This window comes from Cygnus olor, chromosome 1 (genome assembly GCF_009769625.2).
Source record: "Cygnus olor isolate bCygOlo1 chromosome 1, bCygOlo1.pri.v2, whole genome shotgun sequence".
In the NCBI taxonomy this organism is placed as follows: domain Eukaryota; kingdom Metazoa; phylum Chordata; class Aves; order Anseriformes; family Anatidae; genus Cygnus; species Cygnus olor.
Genome location: NC_049169.1, coordinates 153030576 through 153051476, shown reverse-complemented (window position 1 = coordinate 153051476; position 20901 = coordinate 153030576). Strand labels below are relative to the sequence as shown.

General features: G+C 40.1%; 1 protein-coding gene across 2 annotated transcripts in view; it reads left to right on the top strand.

The window, feature by feature from the left end:
- The window catches only part of UBAC2 (UBA domain containing 2), a 103908-nt gene extending 83224 nt beyond the window's left edge, over nt 1-20684 (top strand). The window contains exons 7-9 of one of the 2 annotated variants that reach the window (XM_040538151.1): nt 1995-2240; nt 16332-16454; nt 19813-20684. In XM_040538151.1, the coding sequence (XP_040394085.1) occupies nt 1995-2240; nt 16332-16454; nt 19813-19920 (477 nt within the window). In that variant the 3' untranslated portion in view covers nt 19921-20684. Of the gene's footprint in view, nt 1-1994; nt 2241-15153; nt 15199-16331; nt 16455-19812 lie in introns of those variants that run through there. The other variant, XM_040538159.1, reaches the window with a different exon arrangement.
- The last annotated feature ends 217 nt before the right edge of the window (nt 20685-20901 follow it).

Here is a 20901-nt window from a genome sequence, read left to right as displayed (position 1 = left end):
TGCAACCAGGAATGCAAAACTGCAGGGACCAAAGTGGGAGCCTGGCTCTGTAGCCTAATGATACAGAGTTAGAGGAAGGAAGGTAATTTGGAGGTTGTGGTGCTGCTTGTGCATTTTGCATCTAAGAAATCATGAGATTAAATTATACACAATATTTGCAGCCAGGTTCAGTAATTCTTACTCCCCAAAAAGTGACTTTCCTGGTAACCATACAATCTAGGTTTTCTCAAGTGAGGAGCCTGTATGTGCTAACTCTTTTTGGACGAGGTGGTTAGCTTCTGAGGCACCAACTTGCTGGGTAGGTACATAAAGTACTACATGCCAAGAGTAGATAAATCACAGAAATGATACAAATACTGCTCCACTTACTTATTCTTTGGTGAGTATACTTCTGTCTCAGTTTCCAGTTGACGTGCACAAGGTTTGGTCATGGGCTTACAGTCCTCTGGAACATTTTCACTAGAGCTGAGGAAAGAAATTCTGAGGTCACCAAGAAGCTTATGTTCCAGTGCCCTGTCATTCCTGAAGTCCTGTCAGGACATTTCTTCAAATACAGAATATTTTTGTTAAAGGCAACCTTCACTTAGATGCCAGAGATGGTGGCCTTCCTCTTATCCCATCCCATTTACCTCCTTCTACACAAGAAGTTAAGGGGTTAAGGATAGCCTATGCTTGTTCTTTCTCATTTTAGAACTGTAGCCTGGTTTTGGTGCTATATACAACCCCAAGACCAGTCATAAAAGATGATAGAATAAGAAGAAAGTGAGTGTTTCCCAAAGCAGAACTCTAATGTATTGCTCTAAAAGTTATCATCTCAGTGGATAATTAACAATAACCTTGTAAATAATCTGAAAAATAACCCCCTCTCAGAGAAAATTACCTTTTCCTAAACCATCTCCATTTGTATACACAGCAATGAAATGCTTCTGTATGTTTATACAAATATCAGTGAGATAAAAGTACATATCCTCCAAAAAAAATAAATAACCCAGATTTAGGGGTTCTACATTGCTTTTCAAGTAATTGCATTAATTGGGTCTGTCTCATATATGTATTTTGGGAGGTTCATATCTCTTCCTGTTCATTTCACTCTGCTGTCACAGCATAATTTTTGTGGCATAGCAGCTGATAAATAGTCACAAATAGTGAAACGTAGCATAAAGCAGAAAGACTGTTTGCACAAGAAGTTTGGCCTTTATGCTGTACCACTTTGAGCTCAGGAGCTTCATGATGGGATTAAAAATGGTGCTTGAGTGATGACTGTAGATCATCCTGGGGCACATGGATTTCTTTTGCTCTGTCTGAATCGGGAATGAAATCAAGTCCCAAGGCGTGCATAAGTATGAACACAGGGAATGTGGTTTTTTTTCTTACAGGCAGGAGAAGAGCACCACAAAGACTGTCTTTCTTCAATGTCATTTTCTAGTTAACTGTTCTTTTTTTTTTTCTCCTAGCAGTTAGGTTGGAATGTCTGTGTATACTCTTAGATTTAACTTTAATTCAGCTGTTTTGCTTTTGTCTTTGTTAGAAGGTGAGACTTGAGGGTGGAAGCAGAAGCCATAAGGGGGGATGGTTTTTGCTAAGGAACGTTTGCAATGCTTCAGCATCCTCAAGGGCAACCTTAATCTAGTCAGGTCAGCATGCGGCATATCCTGACCAGTGCCTTTACTAGAAACCAAAATTTTATTTGAATTTCTTAATCTGGTTGAGAAATGGTCGCTTAGTTATGGTTCCAATTCTGAAACAAACAAAAAACCCCAAACAACTTTCTGAGTCACAGGCAATGCAATGCACAGATTTTAAAAGGTAATAGTCTGTAGTGGTGAGGAAGTTGGAGGTAAAGGAATCCCCTGTTCTTGATTCTTGACTGAGGGCTCTGGGTGAAAACAATAAAATGTTCTTTAAAAAATAGAAAGACCATCTGCTATCTCTGCAGCTAAATTCAAAGTAAACTTGCTGTATTTAAAGGCTTTATTTTTCATTTTTTCTTTTAGATTTCTGGGATTTGCTACAATAGCAGTATATTAAAAGTTCATCGAATACTTTGTGTACCCAGCTGGGTAGCAAAGCTATTTTCCTGGACTCTTGAACCAATCTTCTCATCTGCGGAACCAACGAATGAGGTTCGAGTGGGAATGGGAGCAACAGTTGACATCCAGAGGCAGCAGAGAATGGAGCTACTGGATCGTCAGATCATGATGTCTCAGGTTGCCCAAATGAGGCGGCAAAGGCAGCAGCAGGTATTGACATACATACACTCTGTAAGGATTATCTTAAGTTAACATAATGGGAAACATTAATTTTCAGGTCTTCTATTTTTGATTCCTTTTTGATATATTCTTCTCAATTGGTCTTTCATACACTGTCGTACTGCTAATGGTCATTTAAGTGTTTACATAGTTCTGTATGTTAAAACTGCTTCACAAGATGTTAGCAAATGTCAGACAGTCCTGTAAGGATATCAGTACCTCTGGCATTCTGTGATGCTGAAATGAAAAATGATGCTGAATGGTAAAGTGCTTGCTTCTCCGTGGTCTTTAGGAAGAGCCATTGTTGAAAGTTAGGAAATCATAACACTTCTGACTGTTCTGAGTGTTTGTATTGTTAGCATCCTGTTCAGAGGGATTGAAAATTGTCTGCATAACTTCTTTAACTGCAAGTGTACTTGGAATAAAGCCTGCTTCTGTAAGAAAGTTCAGAAATTCAATTCTCTAGCTATTTTACAGAGGTCAACCACAGGGACTTTCTCTTCGCTGCAGTTAATGCTCTTGTTTTGTTTCCTTACTTAATAGAATAGCAGAGCCTTTTTATTTTCTGTTTTAGTCAAGGCAACAAATGCAGATGTTCACGTACTTTGTGTTGTAGGGCAGCAAAACAGCACTGAGAGTGGCTCAGTTCACTTTTTCCTATACCTTAGAAGTTTACAGTACTACTCTTAGCAAACCTAGCAGACAACATGGGCCTTGCATTGCTCTGTGTGAGCATACATTGCTCCTAATTTTGTTACAGCCTAACAGTTTGAGGTCTTAACTGAGTTTCCTCTGCCCGAAATGCAGCTCTGTACTGATACAAAAGTCCTCATTATGTTTGTGGTAATGCAGTGCCAGTAGATACAGCCATCTTATGATTAGTACTGACGGAATAGAAGCGTGACGGCATAAAGCTTTATCTTTGGCCAACAACTAGAGTATGAATCTTTGTTTCCAGTCCCTGGAATTCTGTTTTCTATAATTTCTTAACACGTAAATCTGGTCAAATTGTTCCTCGGGTGGAAAGATTCTAATCTACTTCTCTCTGTTCACACTAGAAAATTAATCAGTTTTAACAGAAGAACTGAGCTAGAAATTATTCAATTCTTGAATATCGCTGTTGTATTAGAAAACGCATTGAAAGTGTCTTTTGGGCCACAAGCTGCTGTGACGACGGCGGATAAGTTTCTTCAAATAAGAAGAGGAAGAAATTACCAGTTGTTAAAGACAATCTTTGTAATACAATTTAATTGCAAAAAAGTAGTAGATAAGATCAGAATGGTAAATGTTTTTTGAGTTGATAACATTTTCTTCTCGTCGTCTCCTTTCCTTGGGTTATGAACAGCGAAGGTAGCAAAATGTCTTTTCATACTTGACTTCAGAGTTTTTTAAAAAGGTGGAGGGGTTTAAATAAAATAAACGAATTTTTTTTAAACAGCAGTGACTTGCTTCAACTTAACAATCTGCTGAAACTCTTTCAAGTTACCTTCTTAATTGCCCTTTAACTTTAGCATAGCGTTCAGTTTTCCAATAGCGCTAGACAGTGAAACTAGTGAGCAGAAAGCGATGGATTCAATGTGTGAACACTTCAGAAAGTTTCTTCAGAAAAAATGTGTTAAGAAAGCTTTCACCAGGCTTATGACTCATAGAATTTACTGGATATCAACTAAATCATTAAAAGTGTCATTCACAACTGTTGAGATGTAGGGGTAAAAAATGAAAAACGGGTTAACTTCAATCTCAAAATAATATTTAAAAAATCGAAAACAGTTGAAAACTTGAGAATAATTTTCCAGATAGTTGTACTTGTGCGCATTTTTTTGTCTTTAAAGGCTTGGAAAGGTATAATTTGAAGGCAGTGGAGTTGAACAGTTCACAGTACAGATGAGATTTAAAGGATAATTTTACCCATGGGAGTGAGGCTGGTAAAGTATGCAGATCAGTTTCTTTGGGAGTTAAATAATGAAAGCTGTAAAGTATACCGGTCAGGTTATCAAATGCAGCTTTGGATTATATTTTAGGACAATGTTGTGCATATTTTGGCATCTCAATATACTGTCTGTAGGTAATATGGCATAGGTGAGCTAAATTAACATTCTCTCTCTTGCTTTCCATGTTGTTTGGCAAAAGAAAGGGACTTAAACTTTCCACTGCACACCATCATGCAACTGTTTTGTCTACCTGCCATTTGGGAAGGCACTGCACATTCTTCCCTTTCCTTTACTTTTTCAATTTACTGGTTTGAGAAGAAATAAATCAGTTTCCTTGAATATCAATAGCATGTGGAAGAACACAAGAACGTGATGTGTGGTTTTAGCAGTGCTCCATTGACCTGCAGAATGGGGCAAACTCTCTTCTGGTCTTAAAGAGGGCCCTTTCTTAGACACTTTTTGTCCTAAGCTTACTCTTCAAGTCTTTAGAAGAAGTTCTGAAGAACGTGAGCCTGACAAGTCAAGACAAAAAGAGGAAAAGCTTAAAAAAAAAAAAAAGGCAGAGAAAACAATGGGAAAAAGAAACTTTCTCATAAGTTGTTTTTACTGTAGCTCTAAGATATTAAAATGTAAATAATTCTTTTTCTTCTACTGTTCTCTGAGCTCTTTTATCCAAGCCAGAATTTACTTTGGGTGTTTTCTACCGGGGAAAAAAAAAAAACAAATTCTTAGAGCTCAAATTCTTTGAGCTTTACCTTCCCTAGTCTTTCTCTTGCAGAAAAGTACTGGTCTGGAGGAGTCTGAAGCAGAGATGTGTGTGTGACTGCTGGGCTGCCAGGCACTCTTAACTTTGAGGAGCAGGTTGAGTGAGTGGCAGAACCTGAACATAAACCACTGGCTTCATTACTTGATGTCCCTCATTTTGTTTAGCCCAGAAATGTGCAGCGGTACTGTGTCTGAATGTGTTGTTAGAAACTGAAAATTTATCTTACGTTGCTAGTTTCTCAGGGGAGTGTGGTTACACGATGACTGATTTTTCTCTTGCTTTCTAGTTGCTATGGATACAGTCCTTAACCAGATGGGCTTGAGCATATTGAAAACTTTCTGTTCTTTTTTTCTTTCCACGGATAATCCTGAGAAATGATGAATGTGTCACAAATGGAGAATTACTGAACATTACCTCCATCCACCTTTTGAGGCAGTGAAATGAAACGTGTGCCATGTGTATTGATACCCTCGAAAAATACCAGCTTGCTATTTTGTTACTCCTTTTTAAACTTTAGTTTCTTAATTCTTTCTTTCCCACTCTTATGTCAGTTCTCTTTTCTCGTTTAAATAATTTATCCTCTTGTTTTTCTTTTTTTCCTGTAAACCTGATATCTTTCTTTCCTTCCTATCATTTTCACATTTTCATTTCCTCCTATGTTATGTTCCTCCCAAATTTTCATCTCTTCCCCTTTATCTCCATCGTTTCCCATACTTTGTGTTTGCCCCTTTGCAACACTCTTCTTTGCTGTGGAGGAAGTTCTCACCCATCATGTCGTACCCATCGGTCATCATTTGCAGTGCATCTTGAAGGGGTAGATGCCACTCGCCTTTCCCTCGCTCAGGACAGGATGTAGTCAAAGTCTTTGGCACTATTTTATCCTTCCAATGCTGTAATAAGCATTTGAACTATAATGTAATAAACAGCAGGTATTAGGTGTTTACGTAGTTTTGTATGTTAGAACTGCTTCACAAGATACAAGCAAACGTCAGACAATCCTGTAATTCTCCCGACTTTTCTATTTCTTAATCTGTTTCATTTCCCAGCATTTTTCTGAAGTTTATCTTTCTGTAACCCAGATGAAAGGCCTGGTGGGAAAGGGGAAGAAATTGCTGCATCTGTGCACCAGTGTGCTAGCAGGGAGCCAACTTGACTTTCACTTCCCACTGAGAAACTCGGAGGGAGGCTGGCAGATAACCAGGCTGCAAATAGTTGAGGGAGGAGTCCGTGCCTAGGTGTTCCTGGCAGCACTGTTGGTGCTAAAGACAGGTGTATGGGATGCAAAGTGCTCAGCACCTTCTGCTGGCAATTAAGTGCCACTTCTTTGAGTGCTCACCCCTGTGCCCGTTCTGTGTGTGGGGAGGGTGGGAGGAATGAACCCTAGTCCCTTCACCTTGAAAAAATGCTTTCTGTATCCATAGGACATTTGTTCCTTCGTTCATGCTGAGCATGTTAAACACACAGTGTTGCCTGCTTCTTGGTTTCTCTTAACTTTCTTGGCTCAAAAAAAGAGGTTCCCCAGGGTGCTCCAGGCTGTGTGGTAAGCCTACAGCCATATATGAAAATCTTTTCTGCCCCTTCCTCCACTTTTAAGCTTTTTTTGTTCTTTTTCCTCCTTTTTGTTTCTTAGTTCCAACTGCTGCTACTTTCCAGTGAGACCAGAGAGCCCTTTGATTCATATCACATGGCATCTCTATGTGAGATTCTTCTGCTTGAAAGACCAGACTTCTTCTGTAACAATGTGGCTTCCCCTAATTGTTCGTTCTCTAGATGTCTTCCTCCTGGGACACTGGAGAGATGATCTGTGGGGAGATGCATTGAGTGTCTTTATTGTTACGGGGCGTCTCATATCCTGAGAAACGTGCGACTTTCTTATTTTGTGAACTAAGGACTGTGAGGCTGTATTGCTGATTTACCTTTTGGTTATTTTAAGTGGTAAACTTCCATCCTTGGAAAACAGAATTTGATGGAGCAAAGACTCCTAGGACAAGAATTGCTCCTAAGGATGTTGTCCTTATTCAGAATGTTAAAAACAATCCCTCAGTAAATATGCTCACAGACAGTCCGTTTCTGCCTTCTCAGAGAAATGTAAGAACCAGATCTGACCCTATTCTTTAGTTTTCACGCTGGTGCTGAGAGATAGCATTTTGGCGAAGTCTTCTCAAATAACTTCAGAAGTTTGAATACCAAAATGTTTCAAGAGACCTCTTGAGACATTCTGTGACCTTTGCACACTGCCAGGTAAGTCTCTGTAAATTCTCACTCTCACAGCTGAAACTTTGGATGGAAAGAGCTTGCTCATACTGGCCCACAGATGTATGTATCACTCTCAGGAAAGAATCTGCCAGACCAGTTCACCTGAATAAATGGGTGAGATTTTCAGCCCAGTGGTATGCAAAGTCTTTTTCTCTAATTAGGTTTTCATTCCAACTAATGTATGTTACCTATGACTACTCTGGGATTTTGTGACATAGTGCAATAGAAACTGTCTTTTACAATGTTGTCATAAACTTAAAAGACAACTATAGGTGGGGTACCCATAGGATAAAAATGTTACTTGAGTTCAGATCCCAGAGATATGTGTCTACGGAGTTGACATCGTGTTTTAAATAATTTTCTTAACTAGTAGGTGATTTATGGGTTTATTCCAGCCCATGAATGAAGCATATATGCTGCAGCAATAATCATTGTGGCTAAATTTAACTGAGCATTTAACTCATTATTGAGTAACATTGTTGCAGCAGTTGATATCCCACTACTATTTGGGTATTTCTAAATATCCTTTTTTTTATTTATGGGTAACTTGTTTGTGGATTCTAGATGTGAGATCATTAAAAATGTTGAATTTCCTGGGTGCTTATCCAGGTAACGAGTTTATGACTATTTCTTCTACAGACCCACTTTATTCTTCTGTCTTTTTCATGGAAATCAGCAACTACAGTTCTACTAGAATAAGCTGAATATGCATCATTAACAATCAGTTGTCACAGTCACAAGGCTAACTGTCTGTGACTCCTAGTCCTCAGTAGCACCCCTGCTCACACACTGAACTATCATTTTCTTTCTTGGACTGGAATTATACAATTCTCTTTCTCTCTGACTGGTCATTTGAGCTGTAGCCTTTAGATACTGGCTAAATTTGTTATAATATTTGTAATCAATTTCCCTACAGAAGCAATGGTTGGACAACTTCCTAAAGAAAAGTAATGTCTTATTTCAAAGGAAGTAATTTTTGAGCAATAGATTATGTTTCTTCTCCTATGTGTTCTATACTCGTGCTCTTGACAATTTATTTGAGGCAGTCCCCCCTTAAAAAAGCTCCTGGCATTCAAATCTCCCCAAGCATTTCAAGAGCATTTAATTCTCTGCTGTCTGATCTATGCCTGTTCACAGAAGTCAAGTTTCTTTTTAGTCATTACTGTCCTTTTATCTGTGTCTTCAAACATGGACCATAAGGTGTCCAGTTTTGGGGCTGAGATTCTAAAGCTTTTTCTGTTATCCTTCCTCTGCACTGAGAGAGTCTTGTTTGGAAACCATTTCTTCTTCCTAGTGTCATTTTTCATATCATGTAATAGACAAGAAGCATGTCATTCAGCTAGTACGTGACCCTTATCAGTGTTCAGGTTTTCTGATTGGAACTCTGATAACAGCATGTAGAAACTGTAGGCCCGTGTTACCGACTGTTTGTTGAAGCCTAAGAGGCACAGTATGCGTAGGTTTTGCCAAGCAGTATTGCCAGTGTGCCACCTTGAATGTTGGTGTTGGGATGTCAACAAGTGGAAGCCCTTCCTATTTGCAGCCTAAGACAGAACCTCAGTCTTTGCTCCCCAAAAAGGGATGATAATCTTTTTTTTTTTTTTTTTCCCTGCATAATCACAGACTGGCCCGTTATGTACTCTAGTATTTGTTTATGCTAAGTATATTGGAGAATTTGGTTTTGAGTTTTCTTTGTGCCCGGTGTTTGTTAGCTTCTCAAATCAAAACAATTTTGAAACTCTGATTTCTCACTTTTGTTTTGACCTCTACTTATTCATGTTTGAAAAGGCTCGTGCACAGGAAGTGTATGAGAGATTTTCTATCTAATCATCATGCTTCACATGTCACCAGTTAGCATCCAGAGGGCCTTATAGGAAGGATTAGAACTGTTTCTGCTTCGTCTGAAGTGTCTAAAATGGAGTAACAGGTTGTTTCCTTAAGTACAGACTTGGTATTCGTACTGGTGGACCTACCTTCAGCATTTGTTTGGCACACTGGATCCCCACACCCTGGTGATCTCACTCAGCAAGTATCGAATGCTCAACATAAGAGCAGCTGCAAATCATCCCATCCCTGTAAAATTTGGGTGGTGATTATGACTGACACGGTGTAGCCGTGACCAGTTTGTACAAAGAGCAGCTGACACGAGCAAGCAAGAGTGAAGCCAGAAAGTCTGCAAATGGAAGTGCTTTGAAAATGTGGCTGAAGCCTTCTCTCTCCTGCCTAGAAAAGATCTAAATTCCCATTTATTCCTGCAGACAAAGTCTGAGAATCCAGCTCAATACTTCCCTAATGTTGGATGAACGAGTAACATCAGTTCTCAAAAACGCCAGCTTTCAGTCTGTGGTGGATATGTAATATCTTTCTTTCTTCTTGCCACAGTGATCCATCACTTTGCAGCTGACCTGCTGCATCACAGCAGTACTGAAAAGTAAATGCTACGGTGATGCTCAGTTTGGTGCAGAATAGGTATTTAACCTCACTGTAACAGGCTGAATCCAGAGCAGTCTTGGCCCCTTTCAGTGTTCTGAGCTAACCGGCGGGTTTGGGAGCACCTCCGTAGCTTCTACTGCCAGCCAGTACGTGTGTCTGAGTCATATAACGGCGCCCCTTCCTGTTGTGTAGGGCAAGCAGTCTACAAGGCCAAGTGCCTGTGCGTGCTTGAGCACACTAGGAAGCGTTCAAAACTCTCTACGCCTCCCTTGAACGCAGCAGCAGAAGCAGCCGTTCCCACCTTGCCTACCAAGGTGCAGATGTGCCTGCCACTTGGCGTTTCTGGCTTCTGCTACTACGACTTCAGCACATCATGTCTGTGCTGAAGTCCCTGTCATTGTTTCTCAGGCGGCTTCAGGAGCCAGATTGAGGTGTTCCTCCTAGATTTCAAAGGAAATAGCTGATCAGGCTTCAGAAAAGCCCACATGTGGATTTGTGAACTTCTGTGACACACGAGCTCCTCTGGGAGAATGCAGACATCAAAGTTCAGGATGCAGCAAATAAGAGTTGGAGACAGAGCCTCTTGGCTTAAGAGACTTGTCTGCAGCATAAATTTCCAGAGAAAAGTGAAATATGTTTAGAAACTGCTGGACTACTTTCCTCGGTGAAAAATTCATCCCATCGTTATGGGTGATGCTCACAACACTAATATGGTTACACTTCCACTGCCTTTCTAAAAGGGAAGTTATTAAAGCTTTAAAAAAAAAGAAGTTACAGATGAAATAATCCTCCAGAAGAGTGTTGACCTCAGAAAAAGAGATGGGCTAGACAAAGCCCACTGGAAATGTCACCTTTGCCACCAATCTTTCTTACACAATGTTCAGATACTGAGGCAGCAGATCTCAGCGTGTCATTCACAACCACACCTTTTCTTTCTTTATTTTATTGGTACGCATACATTGGAGTCAATAATTGTAACAAAAAATATATCTGAAAAGCAAATGAGAGTTTTTCGTTTTCGGTACATTATGTATATTTTTTTAAATGAAATTTTGTATGTAAGAAGACAACATTTATACCAAGTACCAAGTAATGGCGCCTATGCAGAGTAGCAAACTCTAAAAATGTTACTTTAAAAGATGAAATGCAAAGCAATTTCCTTTTTTTTTTTTTTTCTTTCGCTGTGGTTGTTGTGTTAAGAAAAGGTGAACAGGACAGATATCAGGAGGTGTTTCCTGTTTGTGCAAACAGATGGCGAGTTGGCATTAACCATATACATGAGATAACATTATCAAAATATCTTAACCACATGCATCACTTTCAAGAGGACTTTTATAAAGCATTTTCTTTCAATTCTGGTGAAATAAATCTAATTGGAATAGACACATGTGGTAGCTACTTCAGTGGATGCTTGTTAGTTGTCCATAATACGTTTTTATTTGTCAAGTTTTGGCTAAGAAGTATTTTACAGAGTATGTCATGGCAGGTACGTATATGGGAAACGGGGAGAGCTGCCTTTTCTAAGAGAGTAAGGAGATCACGTGAAAAAAATGGTGCAACTCGGATTTCAGCAAGCTGTACAATCAAAGACATTTGCTAGTTCTTAGACTGGTATGAATATATCTTCCTTTACAAGGAAAGGAGTATCCTCGTTTCTTGTAAACAGCATTGTCCTAGGCATCACTAAAAAAAAATCAAGGATGTGACCTAACAAGGCATAACGTCAGTACGTAAAGCAGTGGCAGCTATCCAAGAATAATTCATCAGTGTGGTATTTCCTTACAATATTTTCTGGGGGGGTGAGCTGCCATTTTTGCATTCCCTTAATCTAATCCTTTCCTAAATCTCATTCTTTGGTCATCTGAAGCTAATGACTGATTTGTCATTTTCCTGTAACAGAAGTTCCAACATCATCAATGTTTTCCTCATCTCCTTCTAGTAGGGATTTATCAAGAGATCGATAAAATTGTCTCCTTGGTACGTTTGTCTCCAGTCAGACAGTAACAAAGAATTTGCCATCAACCAATTCACTCATTCTTCGTACTGCTAACATCAAAAGAAGCTGCAATTTTCTTCAGTTAAAAAAATACAACCTTAGGAGGAAGGGTGTGGGAAAGGCTTATAGGATTGTCCTTAAGTGTGGCCAACAACCTTCTCTTCAGCTAATTAATGGAGCAGTCTTTTTGTCAAGAGTTTTTCCTGATGACGCAAGGAAGATTTTGTTGCAGGCAGAAATAAGGGCCCAGTCTCCAACTTGTACAAAATATTTGTATGAATGATGGTTCGTAGAGTGATTTTTTCAGTGGTTGTCTCTCTCTAGTAGAGAAGCAGAAGTCAGGACTTCTGAAATGCCGTTTCTGATTAATGTCGCGAAACTGAGTTTGATGATTGACAATGAGACTAGAAATTCTTCATAGCATCCCACTGCAGGGACTGCAGCATACGCAAGCTGATGGGAACCTTCTGCGTCTTGATGGCAGTAAGCTTGGTGCTGTTTTAACGCCGTGAGAAGAGAAGAGGCCTCCTCGAGCCTCTCATCCTGCAGAACAAATGACACAAAGGAAAAATTAAATATGCAAAAAATATATATATATCCTTCTGCTATAGTGAATCTTACAGCATTGACAAAATTGGACATAGAAGATTCGGACTAAGAAAGCAGACCACAAGAAACCTTACCTTTGTGTGGTAGCGTGCTGAGTGGTTCCTGTCTGCCCAGAGCACTGCATGGGGGAAGGAGCTGGTGTATCATCACATCCTGACCCCGAGTGCACCGACAGGCTCCCCAGGGGGTTGCATCTGCCTGTGCTGAGGGCCAGCTCTGACATGGTACGGCTCTTAACCTTGGAGCAGACTTGTGAGAAAGAGCTGTGGTTAGAAGCGTCTGTGAGAAGCCTTGTTGGGGCCTCGCCCACCTCGACTGGGAGTTGCTTTTGAAGTCAGGTCCTTCCCCTTGGTCTTTGCTGAGCTTCTATGTGGGTACACCCGTGCCAAGCCATGCATCTCCCCGCCAGGTCCTGACCCCACTGGTTTGACTTTTAGGCTGGATTGTAGACCTGCCTCATTGCTGCAGGTTTGCCTGGCAGGCCTGACTTCTGGCTGACCATGGCTGCTGTCACTGGGCCTGCTCTGCTCTTCTTGCTTGGCTACTCTGCTTGCATGTTGTCACCTGGGCTAAATACTAAACACTCAGCTATTTAGTATTAAACTTAATTCTTTTCATAGTAAACAGACAAACCAGAATCACAGAACTGCCTGGCTTTCATTAAATGGATTAGACTGACAGACACTTGTCACAGAGCCCAGGAAAGGAGCTTACATCCTGGGTCCTTGATCACCCTCACTGCTTAATTATTAGCTCCTTTCCTGCCTCAGTGGTGGACCGCTCCAGATAGCTCTCTTACCTGAGACAGGGTGCCTGTTGGGGCTGAGGAGATGCGTGTGAGGTCATCTGTGCAGTGTGGTACTGATGCCAGGATTCACTGCTGATGTAGCTTTAGAGGCTTTTTTCAAGTCTAGTGTAAAGTGCATACATGTTTGCTGATCTCCAGTAGGGACTCTCAGGTGTTTTAGAAGCATTGCTTAAATAAATTCATCAGATTGGTTATCTTCATGTGAAATCTTCCTGACGTTTCTCAGAATAAGTGTCTTAGCGTGGTCAAAAACTCCAGAATTTATCATAAAATTGTGAAGGGGAGGTCTGAAGAATAATTTCTGTAAGGCAAGGTAGAGTATTGGTCTGGAAATCTCTGCACATTTTTAACTGGAATTTGAGAGTTCTAGTTAATTTAAAACATTTTTTTGATGCTCGCTTTGGGTCAAATTAAAATCACAGATCTTACTGTATTTCTGTTGTGATAGTTAAGGTTATCTGAAAATCACCACGCACTCTGGAAATCCATAGCCTTGATCTCTACTTTCTATGGATCTGAGACAATAGCAGTGCTTCCTAATGTTTTCTTAACTTTACTGTCGGCTATGGTACCAACTCCTGCTGCAGTTCCCTGAATCTCTGCTCTTTTACATTGTACAAGCCCATCATGTATTTAGAGGTAAGCCTATGAGGGGAAACAATTTCCCTGCAGTTAAGGATCAAGAATCTTAATGCACATGGCTTAGATGTGCTCTGGGAATACACAGTTGAGAAGCAGACCATCCAGAGTAAGTTGGAATTAATCCTGAACATCAGTGATCACAAAGCATTAAGATTTTCAGCCTTCAGTACTTGTATTTTGGATATTCTTGGGTCGTTAATATAGGTAAGAGCTGGTGGGTTATGTTTGTCACAATTTCCAAAGGTATTTGAAATATTCTGAGGACAACTGGAAAGGATGTTTTCACAGCCATGTCGATCTATCTGTCTAGTCTGTTTGTTATCTCCGGGAAAGGGTTAGCAGGCTTTGCGTGGAACCGTTCTTAATGCGTCAGTCCATATCTGCAGTTTATCAAGTTTTCCATTATAAACCTTCAAAACTAAGTAGTTACCTTATTAGGGAATCTGGGTTTTGTACTGCAGGTAGTGCATTTTGTGCACACTAATTTAAAATGTAAGTTTAGGATAAAGAGGCAGACAGGTCTCTTTGTTACATGTCAGCAGCTCGGGACAGGGCGGATGCAAAACCTCACTGGAACAGGCAGCTCAGTAGTGAAGCTGAGAGCACAGCTGGAAAGGCACATTTATTTCAGTCTTCAGATACACCAGCATACTAATAAATTAATGCATTTACTGTAGATTTTGCATTTCATATGCATTATTCTCTGTGAATTCTGGTGCTACAAAAAAATGTGCCATGGTCCTGCTGGCATTTTTCAATTCAGCAATTTTGCTTGAATCACCCTTGGACACATTATTTTCTCCCCCTCTGGTCTTTCAAAAGAAGAAACACAGGCAAAGCAGCCTAAGTTCATTGTTCTTGCTTAACTGTAGAGCTTAGTAGGCTTCCAGAAATTCAAAATTAATGAATTAAAACTCAACAGAATTCTGAGCTAGGGGAAATTATAGATGGGGAAGTACAGGACATGTGATTTTCCAATACCACGGAGAAGTAGTGCATCAGTGTCAGTAGTAGGTCTGAGATCCCTCTCTGGGTTTAAACTACAAAATAATTCTCCTTTTTACTGTGGCTGTTCGGCTAACGCGAGGCGTGAAATCCTTCAAGATAAAACCTCGTGACTTTTAAGCAAATGTGTTACACGTTATACAAAGTACAAATGTAGATGGGTAATCATTTTTTTAATCTCCAAATCACTGGTAGTGGAAACTATGGACTGAAGACTGGTTATGACTCCTAGCTATCGCACATCTTCACAGGGAAAAAAGTGCTGTAACATAAGGGACTGGAACATTTTACAAGCGAGTGGGTCAAATCTAACGAGTCCCCAGATGCTTTTTCAAGTGTGCTATTGCACTGCCCCCTGTGGTGTCTGGGCTGGCTGGGTCTCCTTGGGAGAGAACGGAAGAAAGCAAAGGAAAGGGCAGGAACCCTAAATATGATATTTTTTTTTTGTCTGGGATCAGGCTTTGCTGCTGCTGATGATGATGATCTGATCGAGCAGAGAGCATTTAGTGCTCTAGGAATACATAAAGGCAGGAAGAGCCCTCGCTGAGAGAAGAAAAGAAAAAAACTCTTTTAAGAGGAAGGTCTTCTGAGAAACGACAGTACAGAACTAAAATAGAGCAACTAGAGGAAGGAAGTCCATGTCCTATATATACAGAAAGGGAGGGGGATCTTCTCCATAGTAACAGAGGGAGCCGGTGAGGAGGGAAAGGACAACACCAGCTGCATCGTAGAGAACAGAGAGAGATGGGGTTTGATGCTCTTCCCTACTCGCAGGTTCTGGTGTGAGAGGAAATGCCTTCAAAGATGTTTGTTTAAGCTCACAGAGTGAAGATGGAATATTCCTGGACATTGATAAGGCTTGTACTTCGTGTTCTAAACATCTGACCATTACAGGGCTTTAAGCTTGGCTGCTAAAAGAAAGTTTCGGTTCTGTGATTTACGCCCTACTTACGTTACTGCTGTGCGTTTATGTTATTACCGTGTAGTTACAAAATGTTTTGACGCTGGAATACAGCCAAATTCTGCAGTGGTGTTTGATACACTGAAGTTAGGGAAGACTGAGAGTCTCTAACAGTAGTATTGATGTCACAGAAGTGATCACTGGCATGGAAAGTCGATCACAGGTAGCCTGCGAGTTGGGCTTGTGATCAGCAGCATGTGATCTGAGTTTCCTGATGTGGTTTTGTGGATGCGATGAAATGCATTTTTGCTTTCCCCCTACTTCTTTCTTTCACTCCTTTCTCCATGCAAAGCACTCGCAGGACCCTCTGTTGCATCTCTTGCCAGGCAAATCCCTCTTGGCAAAGAGAGCAGGGTCTTTGGCCTCAGAAACCCATTGCTCTAGTAAACCAAATTGTTCACGATGGATGTGAAACATGAATTATTAGCAAGAAATCAGACAATCCTTTCCTCCTTTTATTAGCACTCTTCCTGAGTTTACAGTGACTACTTCCAGTAGATAGTAAAGCAGTAACCAGCCCAGTGTTGACTTCACAAAAGACTACAGCAGCCCTTGTTGTTTGAAATAAGCATTTTATGCAAATGTTTGCCTTTTGAATTACATGAGGCGTATGATCTTTTTGTTTAAAAGTATCTACTTCTTTGCAAAGAGACTGATGGCAGTGTCTGGTTTCAGGGTGGGATGATTAACTGGAATAGACTGTTTCCTCCTTTACGTCATAGACAGAATGCGAATTATCAAGATCATCGTCCATCTGATCAAGACACACCTCCACCTACCGAGGTTTCTGAAGAGCAGGTAAATTTTTTGTATTATTATTATTTTATTAAAAATCGGTCAGGGATCACCTCTGATTTTTTAATGTCTGTTGACACAATTTCTTAATCACCGTCTACAGCAGCACAAACTAGAATATAAGGTAACAGTCGCAATACAGGGACTTGTCATTACCTTTCAAACTAGAGTTGCAAATCAACTTTGGAATTTCTGCTTTTATGTGCAACTTTCCATCTTTTGTATCTAAAGATTAGACAGTTTCACTAGTGGGAAGTATTCAAATCTGACAAAATACATATTCCAAAAAAAAAGGAAGAATGAACAACAAATAGATTTCACCATTTTCCCTGTAGGCATACAGCTTTTCCTTCACTGAGGTCTCCAGCTTAATTTTCCAATTCAATCATGTAGCTGTTTGGAAATAAAAAAGGTTATGCCACCTGTGGACTGCAGCACACGCTTGGTGTAAAACTTTGATGTTTCCGTACACAATATGGTTGACAGATTTCACTTACTCCACAGAGTTCTGTGTGTGTTCTGCCTAGTGTAGATTTAGACTTTTGTCAATAGGTTTGGTTTGGTGCGTGGTTTGGATTGGCTTGGTTTTGTTTTCTCAGAAGAGAGGATGATTTACTAGGAAATTGAAGAACTGAATATTAGGCTTGTTTCTCTGTTCAGGATTTGTTGTGTGTGATCAAGTTCTCTAGTTTTTAGCCCATCTGCGGTTAACAACGTTGGCCTTTTTATAGTCTAACATCTCTGCTGTTCTTGAACAAGAATAGGTTTCAAGAGTGAGTTTTTCTTTCCCTTTTTCCCATTTTAAGGAGATCAACACTTGCTAGTGCCATGCTGTTATTTCCAGTTAATTTAGAATGACATTGTTCCAAAGAGAAATCGTTACAATGATCTAATTCTAGTTTTGATTCAATGTTAGATTATGTTCAAAGTTAACTTCATTGGTGACTACATCAGAAGAGGGGGGGGGGGGGGGGGGGAAAGAACCAGCCAACACAAAAAAAAAAAAAAAAGGAAAGGAAAAAAAACACCAAAGAACACCTTCTGAGACCAGCCAAAACTTAGTTTTGGCCAGCATGAAAGCCAGTGCCAGGAATCAAGTGGACCAAAAAATTTTCCTGCTGATTTTTTTTTTGATTGACAGATTCTGTATATATAAAATGTTATTGTTGGGCTTGAACTCATGACGTAGTTATTAGTCTAACTTGTGCTGGCTTCTGACCCAAAAACTGACCCAGGCTCAGATTTATGAAAGCACTTCAATATACACTTGCATTTTCTAATGCATCAAAGTTAGAGAGGTCACCTGGCTGCTGTCATTCGAAACGCTGTGTCCTGCAAGGCAAAAAGAAATCCAGGCACCTTTGATTTGTCAGGACTGCTCTAATAACAACCTAAATTAATTGTCTCAGAGTGGCGGAAGTGCAAGGTTTGTATCTGTTCCTCAGATTCAAATTTGCAAGCGTTAGCAACACTTTTGGTACAAAAAATCTCTGCTTGTCTTGTGGGTTTTTTAGTACCTTAAATTACCGTTACCAGTATACAGCTCAGCTTCCTGGAGCTGGATTCAGTTCCTGTGATTAAAATATACTCAGACAAAAACAGCTTTTTGTTGTTAAAATTTATTCCTCGTCGTGCTCGCTGGATATTTCTGTAAATGGGAACATTGCAACTCCATCCACCACTTATTGAAAGTTAAAGTTAGAATTCATGGCCACTACCATTTTTTTTTTCTTTCTGAAATGTATTTCTGTGGTTAGCTTTTATTTCCATCGCTTGGCCTCTTTCTCATAAAGACCATTGCCTTAGGTGAAAAATCTGAAATAGGACACGTTAGAAAGGTAGCGGTTCTGAAATCCAGTTTGATATTGCAGAGAAGTCGAAAGTAACAGCTTGTTTCTCTCTCTACAAGAAGGTGAGAAACTGACGCTGGGTATTAAAGGGGAGAAGGGGGAAATGCACAAAACGGGCACCATGTTTGATATTCTGACAGCCAAGGTAACAGTTTTCAAACATTTCCTAGCAACTATTTCTCAACAAGCCACCAAAGCAGAAGAGATTAAAAATACTGAATGTTCTGGGGGTGTCTTAGGGGAAGGGAAGGTTACCTTCAGCTGCACCTTTCCTCTAAATGGCATTTGAAGTGCTGGGTGCACGTTGCTGGTGTGCCCCAGGAAGACTCCTCCCGAGACACGAAGGGCCTCGGCCACGCTCCCGCTCCCTCCGTGCAAGCCCGCCCGCGGAGGAGCAGCTCACAGCCCACAGCTTCCACTTTCGGGAGCTGTGGTGTCTGCTCGCAGGCCAGTGCGATAACAGGGCAGGAGGGAGAATGCTTCGTGCTGCCAGCGGCCGTGGTTAGTTCCGCACGCTGCACCCCCGGCCTTTTTTTCCCCTCTGTGGGTGACTAAATATAAAAGTGAATTAGTTACATTGTCACTTTCAGTTATACCTAATGGAGAATTGTAGATTTTTAATGCAGTTTAAATTGAAATATAACCCTAGATTAAATCTGATAATATGCACATTTTTTTCACATATAATAATTAGGGTGTCCGTTACAACACTGTGAGAAAATGTTAGGTGTCCGTTCATGGTATTGTAGAGAAGGATGATCAACTGGTTACTGATTACCCAAATCACTCTCTTAATATGTGCGTTTCCAGGTAATACTTCCATCAGATGTCACTGACTTGCGCTGTTTTGAAAATATTTAGAATCCTTCCATGAATTTTACCAAACCAATTTAAGTATTGCATTGCCTCTGCTTTAGGGGTAGCTTTCAGGTTTATTGTAAAAACCACCTAGAGTGAACGTGTTGTTGGTTTTTATGCACTGTTTTTTATGACCTTTGGAGAAGTAGGTTTTTTTTCAAGGAAAGTACAGCAAAGTATGTACAGACAGGTTTTCCCATCTGCTGGAAAATTCCACATTTTGGTCAGCGTTGGGTTCTCGAGGGCCTGTTCATCTGCAGAGCAGTGAGCCCTGAGATCAGATTGCAGTTGTCATGTATGGTACCAAAATGCAAAATACAAGAAATGCCAGCCAGGCAACAAAGCTTCCTTTCTATTTCACTCCTCTCTCAAAACTAGACCAGCTAGGAAAATACATTTTCAGCAAAAGGTAGTTTTTTAATAAACTGTCATAAAGCAGTCATCTCTTTCTCTGACAATATCTTCAAGCATGCTGTTCCAGATGTGTCTTTGTGGTGTTGCGTATCTGTGCTTGCTTATTCTTTAGGAATGTAAGCCTTTGAACAGACTGATTAGTGGAAAAAAGTGATCCTTGACACTGTTACATAGCTAATGCACACGCAGTATGAACAAAACTCTGTTTTTTCAGTGGTTTTATGTTATTTCTTTTACAGGTCGCACGACTTATGGAAATGGGATTTTCCAGGGGAGATGCTCTGGAAGCTTTGAGGGCTTCAAATAATGACTTAAATGTAGCCACTAATTTTCTACTGCAGCACTGATGGTTTTCTGTGTGAAGGAACCCTACTTGTTGGGTTTGTACGTGTCTGAAAGAGGATCAAAGCCACCTGGTGGACAGACTCACGAAGGTCGTCCCTGCAAGTAGTGTCAGAAAGGAGAAACTGGCTCTGCGTGACTGGTGGTTGAAAGCAGTGTTAATGAATGATGTGAACTGTTCCCAAGCCTTCAAATCAATTGGTGGTTTCTGTTCTGGTTATCCTTTTCAAAATAACTTTAGTTTCTACTTATTACTGGATATCACCTAAATTTATTTTTAAAATGAAGTAGGTGTTTTTTTCTTGTAAATCATTGTTAGACATGTTGTCAGACTTAATGACTAGGAAAAGAAGCTCCAGCAACCACCACAACTAGATTTACTACCTGTCAAGAAAAATTGTATTTTCTTCATTTACTGGTCTAATTTCTCTAGCTTACATGTTATTTTACAGTACTTGTTTTTTGACTACAATAATAAGATGTTTGAAGATCACTTCATTTTGAATTCAGTAAAGGGTTATGGGACTATTTGTCATTCTTCAGAAAGTTTTATTAATGCCTGTAATATTTTATTTCCTGAATTCCTTTTTGAATAAAAGTTGTCATTCAGCACATAATGCACAGATAGGATATGAGAACATTCATGTGCGTATTGCAAGCTATGGTAAGTGACCACCGTAAATTTAAATTTTACAAACTGAGTAAATTGCTGTTCAGACACAGGGCATGAGGACACTCACTGGAAGCAATAAAAGTGAATTAAATGGTACGATAAGGTCAGAACTGAAATGATTTGAATGACTTCTACGTATAATTCAGACAAACTTCTGTAACGATGGATGTGTGCTCAGTCTCCTCTGTGCCGGTTTCATTTTTTTGAGCTGGCTACATGCTATCTTAAAGGGAAAATATAAAAAGCTATCTTTTCTATATAGTTCTAGTTTTCTACTTTCAAAGACGTGGGCGACCCTGCATTTGCTGAATCC